Source organism: Ctenopharyngodon idella, chromosome 21 (genome assembly GCF_019924925.1).
Source record: "Ctenopharyngodon idella isolate HZGC_01 chromosome 21, HZGC01, whole genome shotgun sequence".
NCBI classification, from domain to species: Eukaryota; Metazoa; Chordata; class Actinopteri; order Cypriniformes; family Xenocyprididae; genus Ctenopharyngodon; species Ctenopharyngodon idella.
The window spans coordinates 10,301,533-10,321,356 of NC_067240.1; the positions used below are offsets into that span (position 1 = coordinate 10,301,533).

The 19,824-nt window shown below is 38.3% G+C and overlaps 1 protein-coding gene across 1 annotated transcript in view; it reads right to left on the reverse strand.

The window, feature by feature from the left end:
* unc5da (unc-5 netrin receptor Da) overlaps nucleotides 1–19,824 on the reverse strand; it is a 230,914-nt gene that overhangs the window by 1,819 nt on the left and 209,271 nt on the right. Inside the window, exons 12-16 of the mRNA XM_051878075.1 lie at nucleotides 13,674–13,845; nucleotides 10,986–11,213; nucleotides 6,820–6,969; nucleotides 4,134–4,298; nucleotides 3,742–3,920 (exon numbers count right to left, since the gene is read on the reverse strand). Of these exons, the coding sequence (XP_051734035.1) occupies nucleotides 3,742–3,920; nucleotides 4,134–4,298; nucleotides 6,820–6,969; nucleotides 10,986–11,213; nucleotides 13,674–13,845 (894 nt within the window). The remainder of the gene's footprint in view (nucleotides 1–3,741; nucleotides 3,921–4,133; nucleotides 4,299–6,819; nucleotides 6,970–10,985; nucleotides 11,214–13,673; nucleotides 13,846–19,824) is intronic.

The following is a 19,824-nucleotide window of genomic DNA, read 5'->3' on the forward strand; positions in this document are numbered from 1 at the left end:
GGGACTACAACGAGCTTCTTCCCGGGTTGGTGACATCACAAAACCTAAAGTTCAGTAGCCCCGCCCACTGATTCGAGCACGACAAGTAGTAGTAGGTAAATAACAGATGTGATGCTAACACTGGATTGAGCAACTAAGCGATAAACTTGACTTTGAAGAGGGCAAAATGTTGTGCAGTGCCAGGTTGAGGAAAACCACAGTTGCTGCATTGGATTTGCAGAGAGCCTGAAATTAAAAAAACAATGCTGTGCCTTATATACTGGATCTGACAGGAATGGTGCAACACACTTATGTGAGTAAAAAAGTTGTTACTGTGTCACTATTGCTTTGTTACAGATCGTTTGATATGTATGGATTATGTGTACATGTCTAACCAAAATCACCAGTGACCAGTGATTTCTGATATGTAATGATTCATGTAGGCCTACAGTCAGATGTTTTTGTCTTAAAATCATTTATTGTCAGTAAATCAAACCAGTGACTAAATGGTCAACTTCAAATTGTTTCTCTTAGTAGGATGAAGATAATCTGTTATTTAAACTGTGATTAAATTATATATAGAAAGAAATCACAGAACGCTCCCTTTACAATCGCTTGAACTGTCAATCAAACAGCACGAGTGTTCTGGATTCTCGCCAAAACTCCTGTTAGAATCAACGAATGTCTTATTTATGTTGTGTTTGCACTGTTAGTTATGATGAAAGCATTTGCTAGTGTGCAGAAACCGAGTTATAATGATGAGATCCTTGCATTCATGCACTCAACATGTCTGTAATCGGCTACATGCTCATCACTGCAACCTTTCATGCCACGATCTCAATATAATGCTATAATCAACACTTTTCACGATTAGTAAACCTTGAGAACTGTAATAGGAAAAATGTGCTAAAAGTTTTCGAGATAATTCCACATATAATACTTAGCTATTTCCATATGCAAAGATGTTAGCCAATCAAAGCAGTGGGCGTTTACACTGAAGTCTTACAGCAGACACGCCCCTTCAAACACAGCGTTCAAATCAGAGGGCTAAAATCAGGGCAAGAAAAATGCCTTTTGTTTCTAAATTATGACATATTTTGATGTAAGAATCATACTAACATTATAAGTGCACCCCAGGAAACATTATAAAATAATAAAATAACGCAGTTCATGACCCCTTTAAATTGTATAAAGTAATAATAGTTAATGTATTATGAATAAGCATTTAACATTTGAACAGCAGTATATTTATAAATGAATGTTAACCAAAATTAAAAAAAAAAAAAAATAGCTGTTGAGTTATCAAAAAGTTTTAAATACATGAATAAGCATAGTGTTTATATTTCTGTATATTTTTTATTTTAAATTCTTATTGTGCTAACCCACAAGTTTGGTTATATAAATTCATATTATTCTGCTGAGACACTGAATTATTACACTCTATTGCAAGGATTCTCAGTCTGCATAACTTTCAATTTAATAATGTTATCCTGTAATGCCTGTATGCCCCAACAACATATCAAAATGGGTAAATTAGTTTATAAAAGCGAGAAGGATATTAAAGAAGTTTTGCTGGAAGAAAATCAACCCATCTTTGAGACATAATTGAATCACAGAAGAGGAAATCACAATTCTGCAGGTGTGTGTCTTAAAGAAGCAGACATAATCCATCTTCTGCCTCCACATATAGCAACTGGGTTGCATTAAATGAGAGAACTTCCCTTTGACCTCATGCTGACCTTCCATTAATGCTATTTTAGAAAACAATCACTGTGTCTGAAATCGAAAACTTCCCTACTATATAGTATGCGATAAAACAGTACTCCACAACAGAATGTCTGAAAACATAGTGTAAAAAAAAAACAAAAAAAACAAACACAGTAGGCGAAAAGTACCTGGATGACCAACTAGATTCTGGAGTGCGCATTCAAACAACATGGCGGATGCAGTACGTTTGGTAAATTCAAATGCAGTACCTACTCAGACAGTATGTGATTTCGGATGCACCGAATGAGTCACATCAGTCAATACAGTTAAAACAGCTAAAATGTAAAAAAATAAACATCATTCAGTGGGCTGACGTAGCTTTCTCATTTCCAAGCTGATGGTCTGGCTGTAGAAAACTGGTGACTGACCAGCATGAGCGACCAGCATCTCACTATTTAAACAGCCTGGTGAGGTCACAAAACATGCCATGCTGGTCTTTTCAGTAGGATATTTAACCTCACCATTACCCAGTCCATCAACAATATGCTGCAGCGCTGATGGGGTGATGTAAACAGTGTCATTCTTTGATTTTCTGTGGGTATTTGGACTCCAACAGGGGGCAGTGTTGCGCTACACTAGCTCCAGTGCCGTAGCTCTCTGGGTAATTGCCCTCTGCGCTGTTTAGACGAGCTTGCACATCCTCAGAAGGTAATTGCAGAAATCCGCTTAACAAGGAGGAGACATTCTCATTACACACTGCCTGGGGCTCTGACCAGCTAGAAAATTCCCCCAAATCCTTCTGTCCGACTCTTCCAACCTCATTTCAAAAACAACTCTCTCTTTTATCCCTGGTGAAAATATTACAAAAGTAAACCCACATCACGAAAGAAAGTTTTATTCAACATCGCTGTAGTGAAGTGAATAAACAGATTTTAAACTCAAGACCTTTTGGAAATTTTGATCGCAGAGTCTGTTTTGCACAATGTTTTTCTTAACCGTTTTTGAAATCACCATGGGAAATGGAAGAGAGAGAAAAAACAGGCAGCTAGTGAATTAAACTGTTGTTAAAAATTGTTAGCTGGGCAGAAGCCCAAGGATGTTTTTTTTCAACAGAGTAAAAAGAAAGAACAGAAAAAATAACTTAAGGAAAAGATTTGAAAGAATGTTCAAACACATTCATTACACATGAATGCAAAGGGATTGTTCACTCAAAAATGAAAATTCATGTACATGTACTTCCACAGCATATTGTTATTTCTTTCTTCAATGGAACACTGAATTCTAATAAGCTGATTTGGTGCTCAAAAACATTTCTTATTATTATCAGGATTCTTTGATGAATAGAAGGTTCAAATTAACAGCAATTTATTTAAAATAGTGTTTTTTTTTGTTTAAAAGTCTGTCTTAAAAAACGGTATTCTCTAAATAAGGTGTAGGGTAGAGAAGAAATTGTTGAATAGTCATTATTTTTCTTTTGTTTTTGCGCACAAAAAGTATTCTCGTTACTTCATAACATTAAGGTTGAACCACTGCAGTCACATTGACTATTTTAACGATGTCTTTACTACTTCTCTGGACCTTGAATGTGGTAATTTCGTTGCTTTCTATGGGAGATAAAAAAACCTCTTGGATTTCATCAAAAATATCTTTATTTGTGTTCCGAAGATGAACGAAAGTTGTACGGGTTTGGAACGACATGAGGGTGAGTACTTAATGACAGAAATTTCATTTTTGGCTGAACTAACCCTTTAAAGGTATGTATATCTGTATATCTATTTGTGTTATCGTAGATGTGAGGTATGTTTTCCTGGAACTGGGGGTTGCAGGATACATGAGTTCGATCTCATTATAGCACGGTTACTGCCTGTGGCTCTGCCGATGGTTAATGTGGTTCCATGTGCTGGAGGAATATGGAGCAAATTAGACGTTTGGGATTCCATATGCTGAGGCCCAGTTTTGTTTGTATTTGAGCATGTATGTCACCGTCCGTATGTGTGCTTATGGACAAAGCATGTCCATGTTTGTCTGCTGTGTATTTTTGCATTAATTTCTCACCTGTCTATATGCAGTTTCTGTGCTAAGAGCTGCCAGTCTTTGCCCTTGGCATTCGCTGTGTCGAAGGTCGCGCAGATTCGCTGGCGAATTGACAGGGGGATTTTGAAGGCCCTGGACCCCGTCTGGGAGGTGATGGTACAGTCTGATTGTGTGAAGAATGGCACTGTATCTTTTTCACTCTGGAGGAAAGAAGTATCACAGTGACATTAAAGTTCACAGAGGGGTTCAATTGGGCTAGAACAATCTGGACATTTCGATTCTATATATTTGTATCAAATTATAAATATTTTTGGCATCAGAACCACCAGATTTTTATACAAAAGCATCAATATTCCAAACACACGATATCTTAGTCTATGTGTTTCTAATATATGAGTTTTTGTCCTCCAAACCTCAGCAATGGTGGTGTAGACCTGTAGGATCTGCTCATGACCTTTGACCTGCCGAACACTGATCTTACAGGAGAGCTGATTGGCTGCTGGACTGTAGCGCTCCAGAGAAAAGGCACACTGCAGAGGAGACTGTCTACTGCACCACACCTGAGAGAAGGAGAATTCCTGCACCAAAAAAAGGAGGAGGAGGAAAAAGTGAATATTTCAGTATGAATCAATAGGAAGTATATGTGCCTCCTCTCCTCTCCTCCTTATTGTTATTCTGCTGTTGGAGCTACTGAAGCTAATTTACTTAGTGTCATGTCACTGACGGCCCTGCCAGAACACAGCCTAGTATGACAAAACAGGGCTTGCTATGGGTATGATTTGGATAAAAATGTGCCTGCGGTCATAAAGCTTTACGAAGAAAGGAATGGTGGGTAAACAGCACTGAGAAAAAAACACTCTTGAGAATGTGTCATCCAAAAACAGATACAATTTGACAAAATAATACAAATACTGAAAAATAGCTCTGCTGGTGTAGCAAATAAAAATAGATAGAGTCCATGCTCAACCTGACACCATGATACTAATGTTATGTGGTTGCCAAAGCTTTCTGAGTGGTAGCTATGTTAGGGTGTTGCTACGACCTAGGGCTGGGACAATACATTGATTCTCGATTGATACAATGAAACTGGATCGATCCTGACAGTTTCTCTCTTAAATCGATTCTGAGCTTAGTTTTAACAGCAGATGGCGCTCTAGGCTAGTTTTTAACTACACACTCAAATCTCAGAATGCTTTTATGATGCGAGATTTGTAATTCGCTTCAAACTTTTCGAACTTTATGAATGATTATTTTAGGTTTAAGTGGTGTGTGTAAAGGAACTAGAAGCAGGCAGAGTATGAGTGTTTCTAAAGCATGTATTGTGCCATCTGCTGTTAAAAAACTAAGCTCAGAATCGATTCGAGAGAGAATCGCGGAAAATATCAGAATCGCTCCAGATTCTTTGTATCGCGAATTGAGATTCGATGCACTGTCCCAGCCCTACTACGACCCAAGTGAAAATAAGCTCTATGAAGGGCTCTAGATATGGTTTGGTTCTCTTCTTCAACATAAGAGCGATTTTTTTTTTATTGTTTTGTTGTCTGGTAAGCAACAATTGCTTAGAAAAGCATCTGAGCACACCTCTCCTCAACAAGCTGCATGATTTGAGGTATTACTTTAGACATTCGACTAACTATAAGTAACTTTGCAACTACATGTTTGCTAGCAGTCATTAGAGTATTAGTAGACTGTCTGCTTATATCTGCTAACACTCCCCCAACAGACATTCTACTGACTATAAGTATCTTTGCAACTATGCTGTATGTCAACATATTCTACTAACCCTAACCTAACAGTCTACTAACACTAATACTAATAAAAGTTAGGTGACATGTAGTTGCAAAGTTACTTATGGTTAGTAGAATGTCTAAAGTGGACTATCGAAGTAAAGTGTAAACATATTAAAGGATTAGTTCACTTCAGAATTAAAATTTCCTGATAATTTACTCACCCCCATGTCATCCAAGATGTTCATGTCTTTCTTACTTCAGCCGAAAAGAAATTAAGGTTTTTGATTAAAACATTAGAGGATTTTTCTCCATATAGTGGACTTCAGTAGGGAGGAACATGTTGAAGGTCCAAATTGCAGTTTCAGTGCAGCTTTAAAGAGCTCTACACAATCCCAGCTGAAGATCCACCATTTTCTAAAAAAAATAAAAATGTTTTTAACCACAAATGCTCATCATGCACTGCTCTGCGATGAGCCACGCATTACATAATCACGTTGAAAAGGTCACAAGTGACGTAGGTGAAAGTACTGAACCAGTGTCTACAAAGTGAATGTGCAAAGACTAAGTCAAACGGCCTTTACAAAAAACAAAAAGGTAAAACAACGATGTCGGAAGATTTTGAAGTTGGAGGAGAAAATGAGATGGAGTCCTACCGCGTTTTTTTTGCCTACGTCACGTGTAACCTTTCCAACGTGATTAGGTAATGCGTGACTCATCACAGTGCTAGTGCAAGACAAGGATTTGTGGTTAAAAAGTATATAAATTTTAGTTTTTTTTTTTTAGAAAATGACTGATCGTTTCACTAGATAAGACCCTTATTCCTCATCGGGGATCGTGTAAAGCCCTTTGAAGCTGCATTGAAACTGCAATTTGGACCTTCGACCCATTGAACCCTGGTGAAGTCCACTATATGGAGAATAATCCTGGAATGTTTTCCTCAAAAACCTTAATTTCTTTGCGACTGAAGAAAGAAAGACATAAACATCTTGGATGACATGGGAGTGAAGTAATCCTTTAAGCACCAAAGTTATGATACTTTGGATTAGGGGCTTTAAAAAATAGCAATATATCACAGTTGTGCATTCTGTCAATTTAAATAGTTTTTAAAAAAAATACAAATTTGAGTGACACTTTCCTGTTAAAACCTGACAGGGTGAAAAAAAAACATCCTTATCTCCAGGTTAAAGACACCGGATTCCTACCACGGCCTCTGACTAAACTACCTTAAACAGAGCCGTATTAATATTCATATGACCAGTCAAATGAACACCGGAATTTGACATCTCATTAATATTCAGCCTCATATGCATATTAACAAAACTCATGCATATTCATATGGAGCTGGCATCCATATTTATGAGGACAGCACCTGGCAGGTGGTAAAAGGTTTGATGCTCCAGAGGAACTGGGGGATGTCCTGGATGGAGACCTGTAGGCTGAAAGAGTTCGCTCTGAAGAGCAGGGTCTTGGGTTCCTCCAGGAGGCGTCCTCCTCGACCCCGCTCCATGGATACCACCTCCTGAGAGGAAGAGTAAACACAGATATAAACGCTCATGTATAAACACGCCTTGACACATACAATACCCTACACCAGGAACAGAACTCAACTTGACTGCTCATGTTTAAATTATTCAGCTGAAAAAACAGCCCCCCCACGTTACACAACAGCTATTTCCTGGGTCTAGCGGCACCTTTAATCTTCATAACCTGAGAAGATGAAGCGGAAAGTGATTAAAAACCTGCATCTAATGCAAGGCTGACGTTTCCAACCCCTAGACCAACAAACAGGTCGAAGAAATGCCTGCACTGCATTTTTCATCTACAAGAATGGAATTACAATAACACCCTGGGTCTAAAATAAAAAATAAAAAACAAAACAAAATCTGGCAACACAACAACTAATAAATCTAAAAGTACAATGCCTTCGATTACCAACTCGGTCGAATACAATGAACGTCGCCTACCTTTCCTGTTCACACAAACGCAACACGCACACAAAATGGCATGCAGAACAGGAGCGAGAGACACTGGATGGATAAATTCGGCATTGATGAAAGGCACTGGTGATTTTGTGCTCTTTGCATCTATTCTGTGGGAATTGTTGACAATGGCACAGTAGCATTAAAAGCATTAGGTCTCTCTCTCTCGCGTTCTCTCTCGCTGCCACAAAAGACAAGAAAATAGTCTCTCGCTGTGATGGCTGCTGATCGATCCCGGCCTGAATTCGTTCAGTTTCCAGGGAGGAATTCATTTGCTGTTTTGTGAAATGCAAACAACACTGACAACAAAAGAGTACAAAAGAAGAGAAAACGCTGGGTGAACGGCTGGATAAACAAAATGGAAGAGTGCTTTGGTGTGGAGAAATACAATCTTTGACCATTCACTCGTGAGTGTGTCCTGTTTGGAAAGAAGAATTCACAGAGTGGGCTTGTCCTCTGGCCTTTTTCCCCCCAACATCTTCCTACAAACGCAAAATTATTATTAAAACCAATATATACTGCACACAGGTAAATGGTAGCATACTGCATGTATTCTCTATTTATATTTTTAGATTTTAGTTGATATTGTATTATTAAAAGAAATGTGTTCGCAGGTGTCAACCGTGTTACCATCATATTTTTATTTTTAAAAAATCCATGAAACAAATAATAATAATCCCATTTCGAAGGCTGTGCCCTCCGGAGGTCACATTTATGCCTCATTTTGGAAAAGTAACCATTACATTCCAAAGTAAGAAAGAAATTACAATCATGTATGCCTCACGAGGAATAATAGTTTTATAATGCTTTTTTTTTTCTTCTGAAATTAGACATCCTCAATGACGTATGCAGCTGACAAATTTATCTACGGAGGGCGCAGCCTTTGAAAAGTCTCTTTATTTGATCACTTTATGTTTAGAAACATTTGTCAGTAAAAATTATCTTAAAATGTCAGTCATGTTACAGTAATTCTAACAATTATGGTACACAACTGATAACTGAAAACTGTAAAAGAAAGCACCTTATACTGTAGTTTCACAGCCTTCAATACGGCTTGTGATGTCAAACTAAATTGTAAAATCTTCAACCCCGGTACCTTTCTGAAGGCATAATAATATCCCAACATATATTGAAGTTTATTAATTTACCTTGAGCACAAACACACTCCAAACATCAGTGTGTGTGTGTGTGTGTGTGTGTGTGTGTATGAGAGAGAGAAAATAGAGCCACTAATCCAGTTTGTGTATGTCTTGAGGCTTCAATACCACACAAAGACATCTCCACATCTCCGTAACTAAGAAAAGATCCATGTGAAATATTAAATATAGATGACATATTATGCTTTCTTCATAAAGTGAAAAGATTGTAAGATCTGTGTGTGTGCAGAACAAAGACTTCTCTGAAGCCGTCCGCTCAGCTAGACGTTACACCAAACAGAATGCAAATCACTTTTAATTTGCGCTCAGAAAATATTCGGTCACGTAGCGAGTGCATGGAGCATGGGAGTGGCTCACCGTGTCTTTGTAATTTAAGAAGCCATTCTATCAGTTAGTAGGAGAAGTGTGTGTGCATGAGAGAGAGAAAGAGATTGGTCCAGCTGACTTTCAGTGGAGCGTAAAACCAGAGTACCCACAGGGCATGACGGCTAGCCATAACATGCTGCCCCATGAATGCAAATATCCCATAAGCTGTGGATTTCCATCTAATGTCATATGCAGTATGAAGGGGATATGTATCATGACATTTAAGAAGCCTACATTTGTGAATGCCATAAACGCACCCAGCGGAAATACCAGTTTTGACCAGCATGAATTTCCTTGCTGGTTTGAATGAACTGGTGGATTCTTTAAGACCAAAGCATACTTTGCGTTCTGCATGTATGTTAGGGTTCATGTACATTAGGGTCACTGTATAGTGCATACTCTGTACACAGGTTGCACTTGTATTCATTTTTTTTTCACTAATTAGTTTGCCCACAAGGTGGCAACAGTGCCCCAGAGCCATTGATTCACAAGGTACTCGAAGGAAAAACTGAATAAACAGAAGAGACAAAGCCACTTGAAGGCAAGCCTGCAAGGTTAGGGGGAAAAAAAACAAAAGAACACGTCATGCCTGCTAACGCTGTCAATGGAGGAGAGGCTTCGCTACACTGAATAAACTGCTTTGGGGAAAACGGCTTATCATTTATTGAATCAACAGCCCATTGGCTAATCTTCATCATGTTTGCTCTTAAACATCCATTTTGGATTGATCTATTTTTAGAGTTTACACTGGAAAAAAAATGCTGCTTTATAAGAAAACAAATTGCATGGCTGGTATGATTCGGTTTACAGCACTTCTTATTATTTCTATGGTATCCGCAAAGAGCTGCACAACTCAATGACGCAAGGCTGTAATATGATTGGTTATCAAGGCACACGTCATCCAAGTTAGTCGTTACGCTTTCTCCAATAGCAGAGCCACAGACCCACGAATCTCCCAATAATAAGACCATCTCTGAGAAGAGACAGAAAGGTGTGCAAGATACAACAACAATGGATGTCTACGTGGATGAAAGATTGTGCGAGGAGGTTAGAATGTATCCACATTAGCTTGCTGCGATAGTCGGTGTTGCTGGTGTTACCAGTGTTCAGCCGCAACACTGGTTACATCACTTGCCCACTGCGGCACCGCCCCATCATCGTTTGGATTTTTTTATAGTAATAAAATCATTTAGTTCACTTAGATAACAGACACTACAATTAAAAACTGAACATGTCTGCTTAATACAGCAGGAGTCGAATTAGAGTCGCAGCACAGATCAGCAGCAGGAGTCAGATTTCATTTATCTGATTTCATTTCATTTCATTATCAGGAGCTGACTGACAAGACAACGGCGGAAGATTTGGTTTCAAAGCAAAACTTAAAAGCGCCTAAGCGAGTTTGTCCTTGTACTGTTTTGTTGTGTTTTTCATTAATAATAATAATCAACCCACCATTCAAGCAATCCACCCCCGAACTGGCGCTAATTTGAAAGCAAAAGTAAAATGCGCACGTCCACACAGGCATTCATAACGGTGCGTGTCCACTGGCGCGGAGCGAGCAAAGCGTTTCTATGGAAGCTCAGCTTCCATTGGAACTAAATGAAAATGCTCGCTCTGCTCCACACCGAATGAATGCCTGTGAAGATGTGCGCATTTTACTTTCGCTTTCAAATTAGCAATTTAAAAGCCCCCGCTAGTGTTGTTACACGTCGATTAACTGGTGGGAAAATTTCCTCACCATCACATCCCTAATCTGCATTTGTACAACTTCAGCCTAAAAGATTATAAAGATGTGTATATGGGTTCTAACTTGTGGCTAGAGATTGCCCATGAGGGGTAGTGCAAGTTGTCGTAATGTGCATGCGTTGACAGCTTGTGTGCGTACACTTCAAATGGAGTATACTATGAAAGGCTATGAGTACAACTGTGAGTGAACAAAAAAACGAAGTATACTTCAGGCTTAACTAATGTGTCAGCATCCGAAACCCAACATATGTGGTTATCAACAAACAAACTTAAAAGTCTTTACACACCTGAAAGGCATGGGGCATATCATCTACGCAGTACACTCGAATGTTGTAGTTGAGGAAGTTGGGCTCCATGTTTCCAAACACAGCCAGTCTCAGTCTCTTCCCTGCCACCTGTGTGAGGGCCTCTCCTACTAAAGCGTAACACCCTGGCCTCTCCACCAACAGGTGGCAGCACTGAGTGTCCAACAGGCAGTAACAAGAAGTGCTCTCCTCATCCACAGTCATGACCTCCTGTCAGAAACACACAAACACAAACACACTCAAAATCCAACTGTTGATGTGTCATATGTAAAATTCTTACACAACATCGACTGCGATTAAATTAGGTTTTGCGGTAACAATATATTTTGATGGTTCACTTTAGACATTCTGCTTACTATAACGTTTCACCTACATGTCAACTCACTCACATTAGGGTATTAGTAGACTGTCTGCTTAATATCTGCTAACACGTAATGTGATGCTCCCCTAACAGACAATCTACTGACTATAAGTAACTTTGCAAGTACATGTCAACTAATATTGAACTAATACTTATACCCCCGGTTTCACAGACAAGGCTTATGCTAGCTCTAGACTAAAATGCATGTTTGAGATGTTTTAACTGAAAGCAACTTGCACTGACATATCTTAAAATATGTCACTGCCATTGTTTTGTCTCAAGATGCACACCAATAATGTTATTTTATAATGTACGTTTATAAAAGCTACTTAAATATCCTAACTGAACTATCGCCCAATCCTGGCTTAGGCTAAGCCCTGTCTGTGAAACCGGGCCTTAGTAGAATGTCTGTTAGCGGACCATTACATTAAGACTTAAACTTTATAACTGCTTTAATTTTGACAGAGTATGACAATATGCATGTAACTGCGGCTAAGTTAAAACATTTTTTTTTTTCTAGTTTTAGTAAAGTAATACAAGTAGCAAAAAGTGTAAAATGTACTATCTTTGATAAATAATTAACATTTTAATTAATTATACATTCAAATAAACATTTTTATTATTTTATATTTATTTTAGTATTTTATTTAATTTATATTTAATTATTTTATTAAATTATAATTTATTCATTTAAATGGTAATATATTATTTATAAAAATCATTTACGGGAAAAATACTGCAATATAAAATCTGCACTAAATTATTGAACTACAATTAAACTTCCTTAGGGTTTTTAAGTGAGTTATTTTTTTTTTTTTTGTGAAAATCAATGAAAACCACCAGATGGTGTTAACCTGTTGTGTGTATTTATTTGTTAATTAAATGTTTCTGAACATTTTATTACAATTAGTGTTAGAATTATTGTTTTTGAATTGCCTTCCCCCATATTGAAAACAAACTCAACTGTCAAATTCATGATTGCTGTTATTGCTTCGATTCACCTTCACTTAACTGCAACACCACTGACATGATATAAGATATGCTGTAATGTTAATAATACAAGTACGATTAAGAGAAACTTGGTTCCACATCCAAGAACTGTATACACCAACTGTTTTTCTTTTCTAGAACATGGTTCAATTGCTTTTAATGCAAAGTAACTAGGCCTCGTTGTCATAAGCACTAACAGCTACTTACTTTTGGCAACCCTGAGGCTAGGCAGCTTCACTTTATAAAATCCTCGGTCAGCATAAAAGTATATACACATGTTAGAGATAGGTGAAGATCTTTAGCTAAAATTATGCTTCCCTTTTCTTTATAGCTCTGCAGATGGAAGCACAGCTTGATTATTATTATATGCATTTGGTATTTGAATGTCAGGAACAGTAGGTGTGTAGCGGCCAGCAGGAACTCAGAGTCTAGGGTCTCCATTTCACCAGCTGAATATAGCTGAAGCTAAGCATAACTTTGCCCCCCGAAGCGACCCGAACCATTTGCGCTGGCGGAAAGCTTGATATTTCACATCTAAACACACCATCGCACAGAAAGCATTGTATATTACCCACAAATCAGTGGGTGCACATTAAAGTGTCTCTCTCACACACACACAGAAAAATGCACAAAAAAGGTGTTATTCTCAATTCAATGGGGACACTACTCCCTGCCTGCCTATCACTTGCTCTCGCATTATACCAGCAAGAAAAAGCTCATTATTTCAAACAACTGTCAGAGGTCTCCGCGCCTTAACACGGCGTCAAAAAGACACGCTTGCACAGAAAGAAAAGAAGTTGATTGGTATAGTGATGTGTCTTTGAATTAGATTGTCTGCGTTTGATTATAGTCTGCTGAAATGTCAGGTCGCACACACATGCTTGCAGCTACACTAATACAAACAGAGATGGTTTCTCCAAGGTCAGTTTGCATCCGTGAGCTCCAGCTCAACTTTGATGAAGTTCTTTCGACATGTAAGAGTGGTATAAATCCCTCTCTTATAAAGAACAGCAAAATATCAAAAGAAGAGGACAGTATTAATAAGAGAAGCACAGAGAGATCCTCCCTTAAAGTACACTAGATACAGGAACATCGGACTATGAAGAGGGCATGTCTACTGATTCTGTCACATGGTGACCTTCAGCATTCTTACTTTAGAATGACACTTAAGTTCTTTATAATTACCATCACACTGCTTTAAACTACATGATTCAGAGTTTGAATCATTCACACTCATTCAAGGCTTCCCTATGCAGCACATTGGTTAAAAGACTAACTTGAGTGGTTAAATAAAGATACTATTCTTATGCCAGTCTTACCTCCCAGCTGTTGTTCTGGGTTTGTCTCTTAAGCTTGATATTCCAGTCTTCTGAACTCACATCTGCACAGTGGGCTATCGTCAAGGCAACAGGGCAGGAAAGGGTCAGGCCAGGAGGGCCGTACGTTACCTCAGGACTCAAAAGTATCTCCTGACCTTCATCAGACAAAGCACTGCAGATAAAGAGACAGAAAGAGAGATTAACTAATATTGTAAAAAAAAAAAAAAAAAAAAAAAAAAATAGCATTATGGCGCTGCTAATACTGTTTGCCGCTGTGTTCTTTCCCCTCATTTGTAAGTACTTTGAATAAAAGCATCTGATAAATGAATAAATGTAAAAGGTAATGCTTCTAATTGTACTTAATTGGCACTAGAGATCAGTTGGAAAAACACACACACATACAGAAAAAAAACAAAAACACTAAAAGGCTTAGTTTTGCTAAGCTCCGCCCCCCTTGACTGTTACTATCTCTGACAAGCATTACAAAACATCCCATAGGAATTAGATATTCAGCATAAAATGTGCTCATAAAGTTTTAAAATTGATTTGATACTATCCTTACGTGGGCTGGAATCAATTGTGACATTTATTTGAAGACGTGAAAAAGGAAAAGGAAAAGGAAAAGGAAAAAAAAAAAACTGTTTGTGTCCTCTCTGGGTATTTTTAAGTGACCTGGCAATATTACAGAAGTGAGGTCACCCCTCACATTTTTGTAAATATTTTATTATATCTTTTCACGTGACAACACTGAAGAAATGACACTTAATATAATGTAAAGTAGTGAGTGTACAGCTTGTATAACAGTGTAAATTTGCTGTCCCCTCAAAATAACTCAACACACAGCCATTAATACCTAAACTGCTGGCCACAAAAGTGAGTACACCCCTAAGTGAAAATGTCCAAATTGGGCCCAAAGTGTTAATATTTTGTGTGGCCACCATTATTTTCCAGCACTGCCTTAACCCTCTTGGGCATGGAGTTCACCAGAGCTTCACAGGTTGCCACTGGAGTCCTCTTCCACTCCTCCATGACAACATCACAGAGCTGGTGGATGTTAGAGACCTTGCGCTCCTCCACCTTCCGTTTGAGGATGCCCCACAGATGCTCAATAGGGTTTAGGCACCATCAGCTTCTTTAGCAAGGCAGTGGTCGTCTTGGAGGTGTGTTTGGGTTCATTATCATGTTGGAATACTGCCCTGCAGCCCAGTCTCTGAAGGGAGGGGATCATGCTCTGCTTCAGTATGTCACAGTACATGTTGGCATTCATGGTTCCCTCAATAAACTGTAGCTCCCCAGTGCCGGCAGCACTCATGCAGCCCCAGACCATGACACTCCCACCACCATGCTTGACTGTAGGCAAGACACACTTGTCTTTGTACTCCTCACCTGGTTGCTGCCACACATGCTTGACACCATCTGAACCAAATAAGTTTATCTTGGTCTCATCAGACCACAGGACATGGTTCCAGTAATCCATGTCCTTAGTTTGCTTGTCTTCAGCAAACTGTTTGCGGGCTTTCTTGTGCATCATCTTTAGAAGAGGCTTCCTTCTGGGACGACAGCCATGCAGACCAATTTGATGCAGTGTGCGGCGTATGGTCTGAGCACTGACAGGCTGACCCCCCACCCCTTCAACTTCTGCAGCAAAGCTGGCAGCACTCATACGTCTATTTCCCAAACACAACCTCTGGATATGATGCTGAGCACGTGCACTCAACTTCTTTGGTCGACCATGGCGAGGCCTGTTCTGAGTGGAACCTGTCCTGTTAAACCGCTGTATGGTCTTGGCCACCGTGCTGCAGCTCAGTTTCAGGGTCTTGGCAATCTTCTTATAGCCTACGCCATCTTTATGTAGAGCAACAATTCTTTTTTTTCAGTTCTTTGCCATGAGGTGCCATGTTGAACTTCCAGTGACCAGTATGAAAGAGTGAGAGCGATAACACCAAATTTAACACACCTGCTCCCCATTCACACCTGAGACCTTGTAACACTAACGAGTCACATGACACCGGGGAGAGAAAATGGCTAATTGGGCCCTATTTGGACATTTTTACTTAGGGGTGTACTCACTTTTGTGGCCAGCAGTTTAGACATTAACGGCTGTGTGCTGAGTTATTTTGAGGGGACAGCAAATTTACACTGTTATACAAGCTGTACACTCACTACTTTACATTGTAGCAAAGTGTCATTTTTTCAGTGTTGTCACATGAAAAGATAATAAAATATTTACAAAAATGTGAGGGGTGTACTCACTTCTGTGAGATACTGTATATCATATTTTTATTTAAAACTTTTTAAACGCAAAGATCCAATAGAAAAGAGAAGAAACTGGAGGGCAGCAACAGTTGCTAAGTCAGGATTGGTCAGTAATGCTTTAAGGCAGGACTTAGCGTAAGGTCAGTTAAGCGCAATTCACACTCATGTACGTTAATTATGATAGCTATACCGATTAAGTTTTAATAATAAGTCCACAACACAACTATAACAATTATGAGGAATGACATTGTTGAAATTGTTTTTAGCTGATGAATGATAAACATTAACAACCAATCAGAATCCAGCTTGAGCATTTAAAGCGGCAGACAACATAACTGCAGCGTGTGCTTATAATAAACAGAATGTTTATGTGTACACTAATATAATTACTGCTAGTATTTGTTCTTGTTGTGAACATGGTCACCTGTGATTTTGCCAAGTAAGACATGTTTCTGGATCAACATATTTTGTTGACCCTGGAACAACATTCCTGTCCGAAAATTTAGTCTTAACTAAATTTATCCATAACTTATCCCTAAAATAAAAGGGAAATTATGAAATACAGTGATGTAGAAGCATCTAACCCTGATTGTAAGCCTAAACTTGACATAAACTGCAAACGTGTTCCTCAGATCTGATTGGTTGATTGGAATGTTGTTCCAGGGTCAACAAAAATGTTGATTCAAGAACATGTACTTGGTGAAATCACATTCACTATGTGGACATACTTTTAGAATTTATTTAACTCCATACTAATGGTGTGAGGTAAAGTGGTGAAACTATTGGTGAATTAATTTTTATTTTTCTAAAACGTTTTCCACAAATTAAAACTTGCTGTCCACTATTAAAATAAAATCCAGATCAAGAGAACAACTTGTGTGAAATGCTCATGGGAAATCCTCGCTCAATATGTGCTGTAGTGTCAAAATAACAGTATTGATTTCACCAGAAGATGCCAACGTTAAAATAAATGGAATTCGTTTGGTTAATAAACACAAGGGCAAGCTACTGCGATAACACAACGAACAAACATTAGCTATAAACACAAGCATATTTGTTAATGGAAACATGCCAAGTAGCCGCACAGTTCCCCCTGCAAACACAAACACAACAGATTAGCCTGCAGACTCAGCGCTAATACAGATATATTGTGCTTTGTGCTGGTTGAAGTGATTCCGGGGGGCAGCTGGACTTGATCGGGTGTGGATCAGTAAGTGTGTGTGTGTGTGTTCACTGGTCGATGGTGTTGTTTGAAGTGCCTTCTGAGGAGCCTGGTGACATATTGAGACAGTTTGGACGTGTTAGCGTCGATCGATATGACTGCTGTGGATCCTCAACAAGGATTAGTCATCTACAGCAGGGGGAGTTCAAACTAGCCTGGGCGGCACCATGGAGAACACACTGACACAGCAGATTACATGAACCAGACACCTGCTGTCAACAGAACCATGATGATTTACTATTCATTACTCTTTGCAGAGAGATTCAAACTAAATTTTAACACTTGTGAGTGGTGCTTGTCCATGAAACTGAAACTGAGATGCTAAGGTGTTCTCAATAGTCGTGCTAGTGTGTTTGCTACGTTGTTAAATAGCCCAAATCTCCATGTTAGGACATTTTTACCTCTTTTATTGTTAGACAATGTCCTAATTGCTTAGAAAAGCAATAGCTTAGCTCTCCTCAGTAACCAGTTGTTATAATAATTCATGTTTGTAGCACAAACAGGTCAAAGTTCAACACTTAGGCCCCGTTTACACTAGTTTGTTTACACTACTTCTGCGTTTTCTATCTTCGAAAACGCTGCAGACCCCGTTTTAGTTTAAAAATGCTGGGTTTGCATTTCAGTGTAAACATACAAAACGGAGACTTTTGAAAACAACGCCGTGGCTGCCCACGTTCACTCTGCGTATCCTTGACGACCGTGTAAACAATTACACGACCGTGGCTTTGTTGTCATTTTTAGTAACCATTGTGCAGTTAAACTCTGCATTTTTTTTTTAATACTGCAGCTGCCTACATGTGCAAGAGACAACTGTTTACACTTGTACGCACATGCCCAGTGTGCATGAACAGTCACATGACATGCGTTTTCGACCGTGTAGTGTAGACGGAGATCGTTTTTGAAACACTGTGGAAACGCCAGTTTTAAAACGAAAACGCACTAGTGTAAACAGGGCCTTAATGCCCAAAAGAAGAAATTTTGAAGAATATTGGTAACCAAATAGTTTCGGTAACCATTGACTTCCACTGAATGAACAAAAAACACATATGTTCCACAGAAGAAAGGTTTGGAACAACATGAGGGTGAGTAAATGATGAATAAATTTTAATTTAGGGTGAACTATCTCTTTAAGGTAATGGATTTTGACAATAGCTCACTATTAATGATGCTTCTGATGAACATACGGGAACGTAAGTGTTTATTTTACAACCGGAGCTGTATTTCATTCTAAGCAGGTGGCAGGCTGAGACAGCCGTCCAATTACAGTGTTCGACACTGTATCGTACCAACAGGCCAGTCACTTAACAACCTCCTAATCGCTCTCTCGTTCCATCTGCACTGTTTGTTTACATGTTGATTTATTTATATTGAGTAATTACCTGTTCCCTCCCAACATCCTCCATTTATTGGCATTGTATCCAAACTCTTTTGTGTCTGAAATAAAGGCAATTAACGCTGATGAAGCAGCTAAGCTTGTTTTGCCATTCTGGAGAGGAAAGAGCGTTACCTGACATTTACAGTCACTTAATGAAACTCTTGCAAACACTAGAAACACATTCAGATGCATAAAACGCATATCAAATGGAACAAAATGTCTTATATTTGCTGAAATACCAGGAACAGCGGTAAACAAATGAAAAACAGTTGAAGGGGCATCAATATTGATTGAATCATGCTTTTCAAACAAACAGAATTATTATTTAAAACGGTGTGAAGACCTGATTGTGATCAAAAGTGTCACGCTTCTTCAGATGTGGATTTTGAATGCAGACAAAAGTATCTTAGATAACCATGTTAAAAATGTTTGCTTTCGCAGCAGGGTTATTACACATAAAATGAACTTAAATATGAAATTAAATAAACATTAACTGAAATAAGAATATAAAAAAAAAAAAAAACCTTAAACTTATTTTATTTCATCTAGTTGCCAAGACAACATTTCTCATTTTAATTTAGTTTAATTTGATGGAATAAAACCAAAATAAAAATCTATATAGAAATAAAAAAGAAAACTAATAAATTACTAAATGGCCAAAATGAAAAATATAGAAAAAAACTATTTCAAAATATTAATAAAAACTATAATATCTCAGTGATACTAAAATAACACTCTTCATCAGAAATCACACATTCATGTCTATAAATTTGGTCAATCCATTCACATTTGCAGATAAAACTCCAGTCAACATCTATCCACCCTCCAAAATCATATTACCTTTTTCCCTGTAGAAGACAAAGAGTCATTAAAATAAACTATCATATGTTATTTTTTAAAAAGGTTAGTCTTTTCCATATAATGAAAATGCATCTGGCAAGCTCAGTTGTAATTCTATTAAAATTACTTGGTTAGTTTACTAAAAAGAAAGTGATATATTTTGCTTGTGTCTAGTTCATCACTACACTAGCATGTTTTATACTTATAAATTGAACATGTAACTTGCTAAAAAAGCATTGGTGCACAAATGGTGCATAATGCCCCTGACTGTGATTCTTTATTTCTCTCACCGTCGCCTATTGTCCTCCTTGCACAGACACAGGCCCAGAAACCAATAGACTTCCATAAATTAAAACCTAAACTTCTCCCTGAGGAAACCACCACAACAAGCGTCTTCATTGCATTTTGTGCCACAAGCATTATGGCCTGATCAATATGAACAATTAAACCTCATAGAT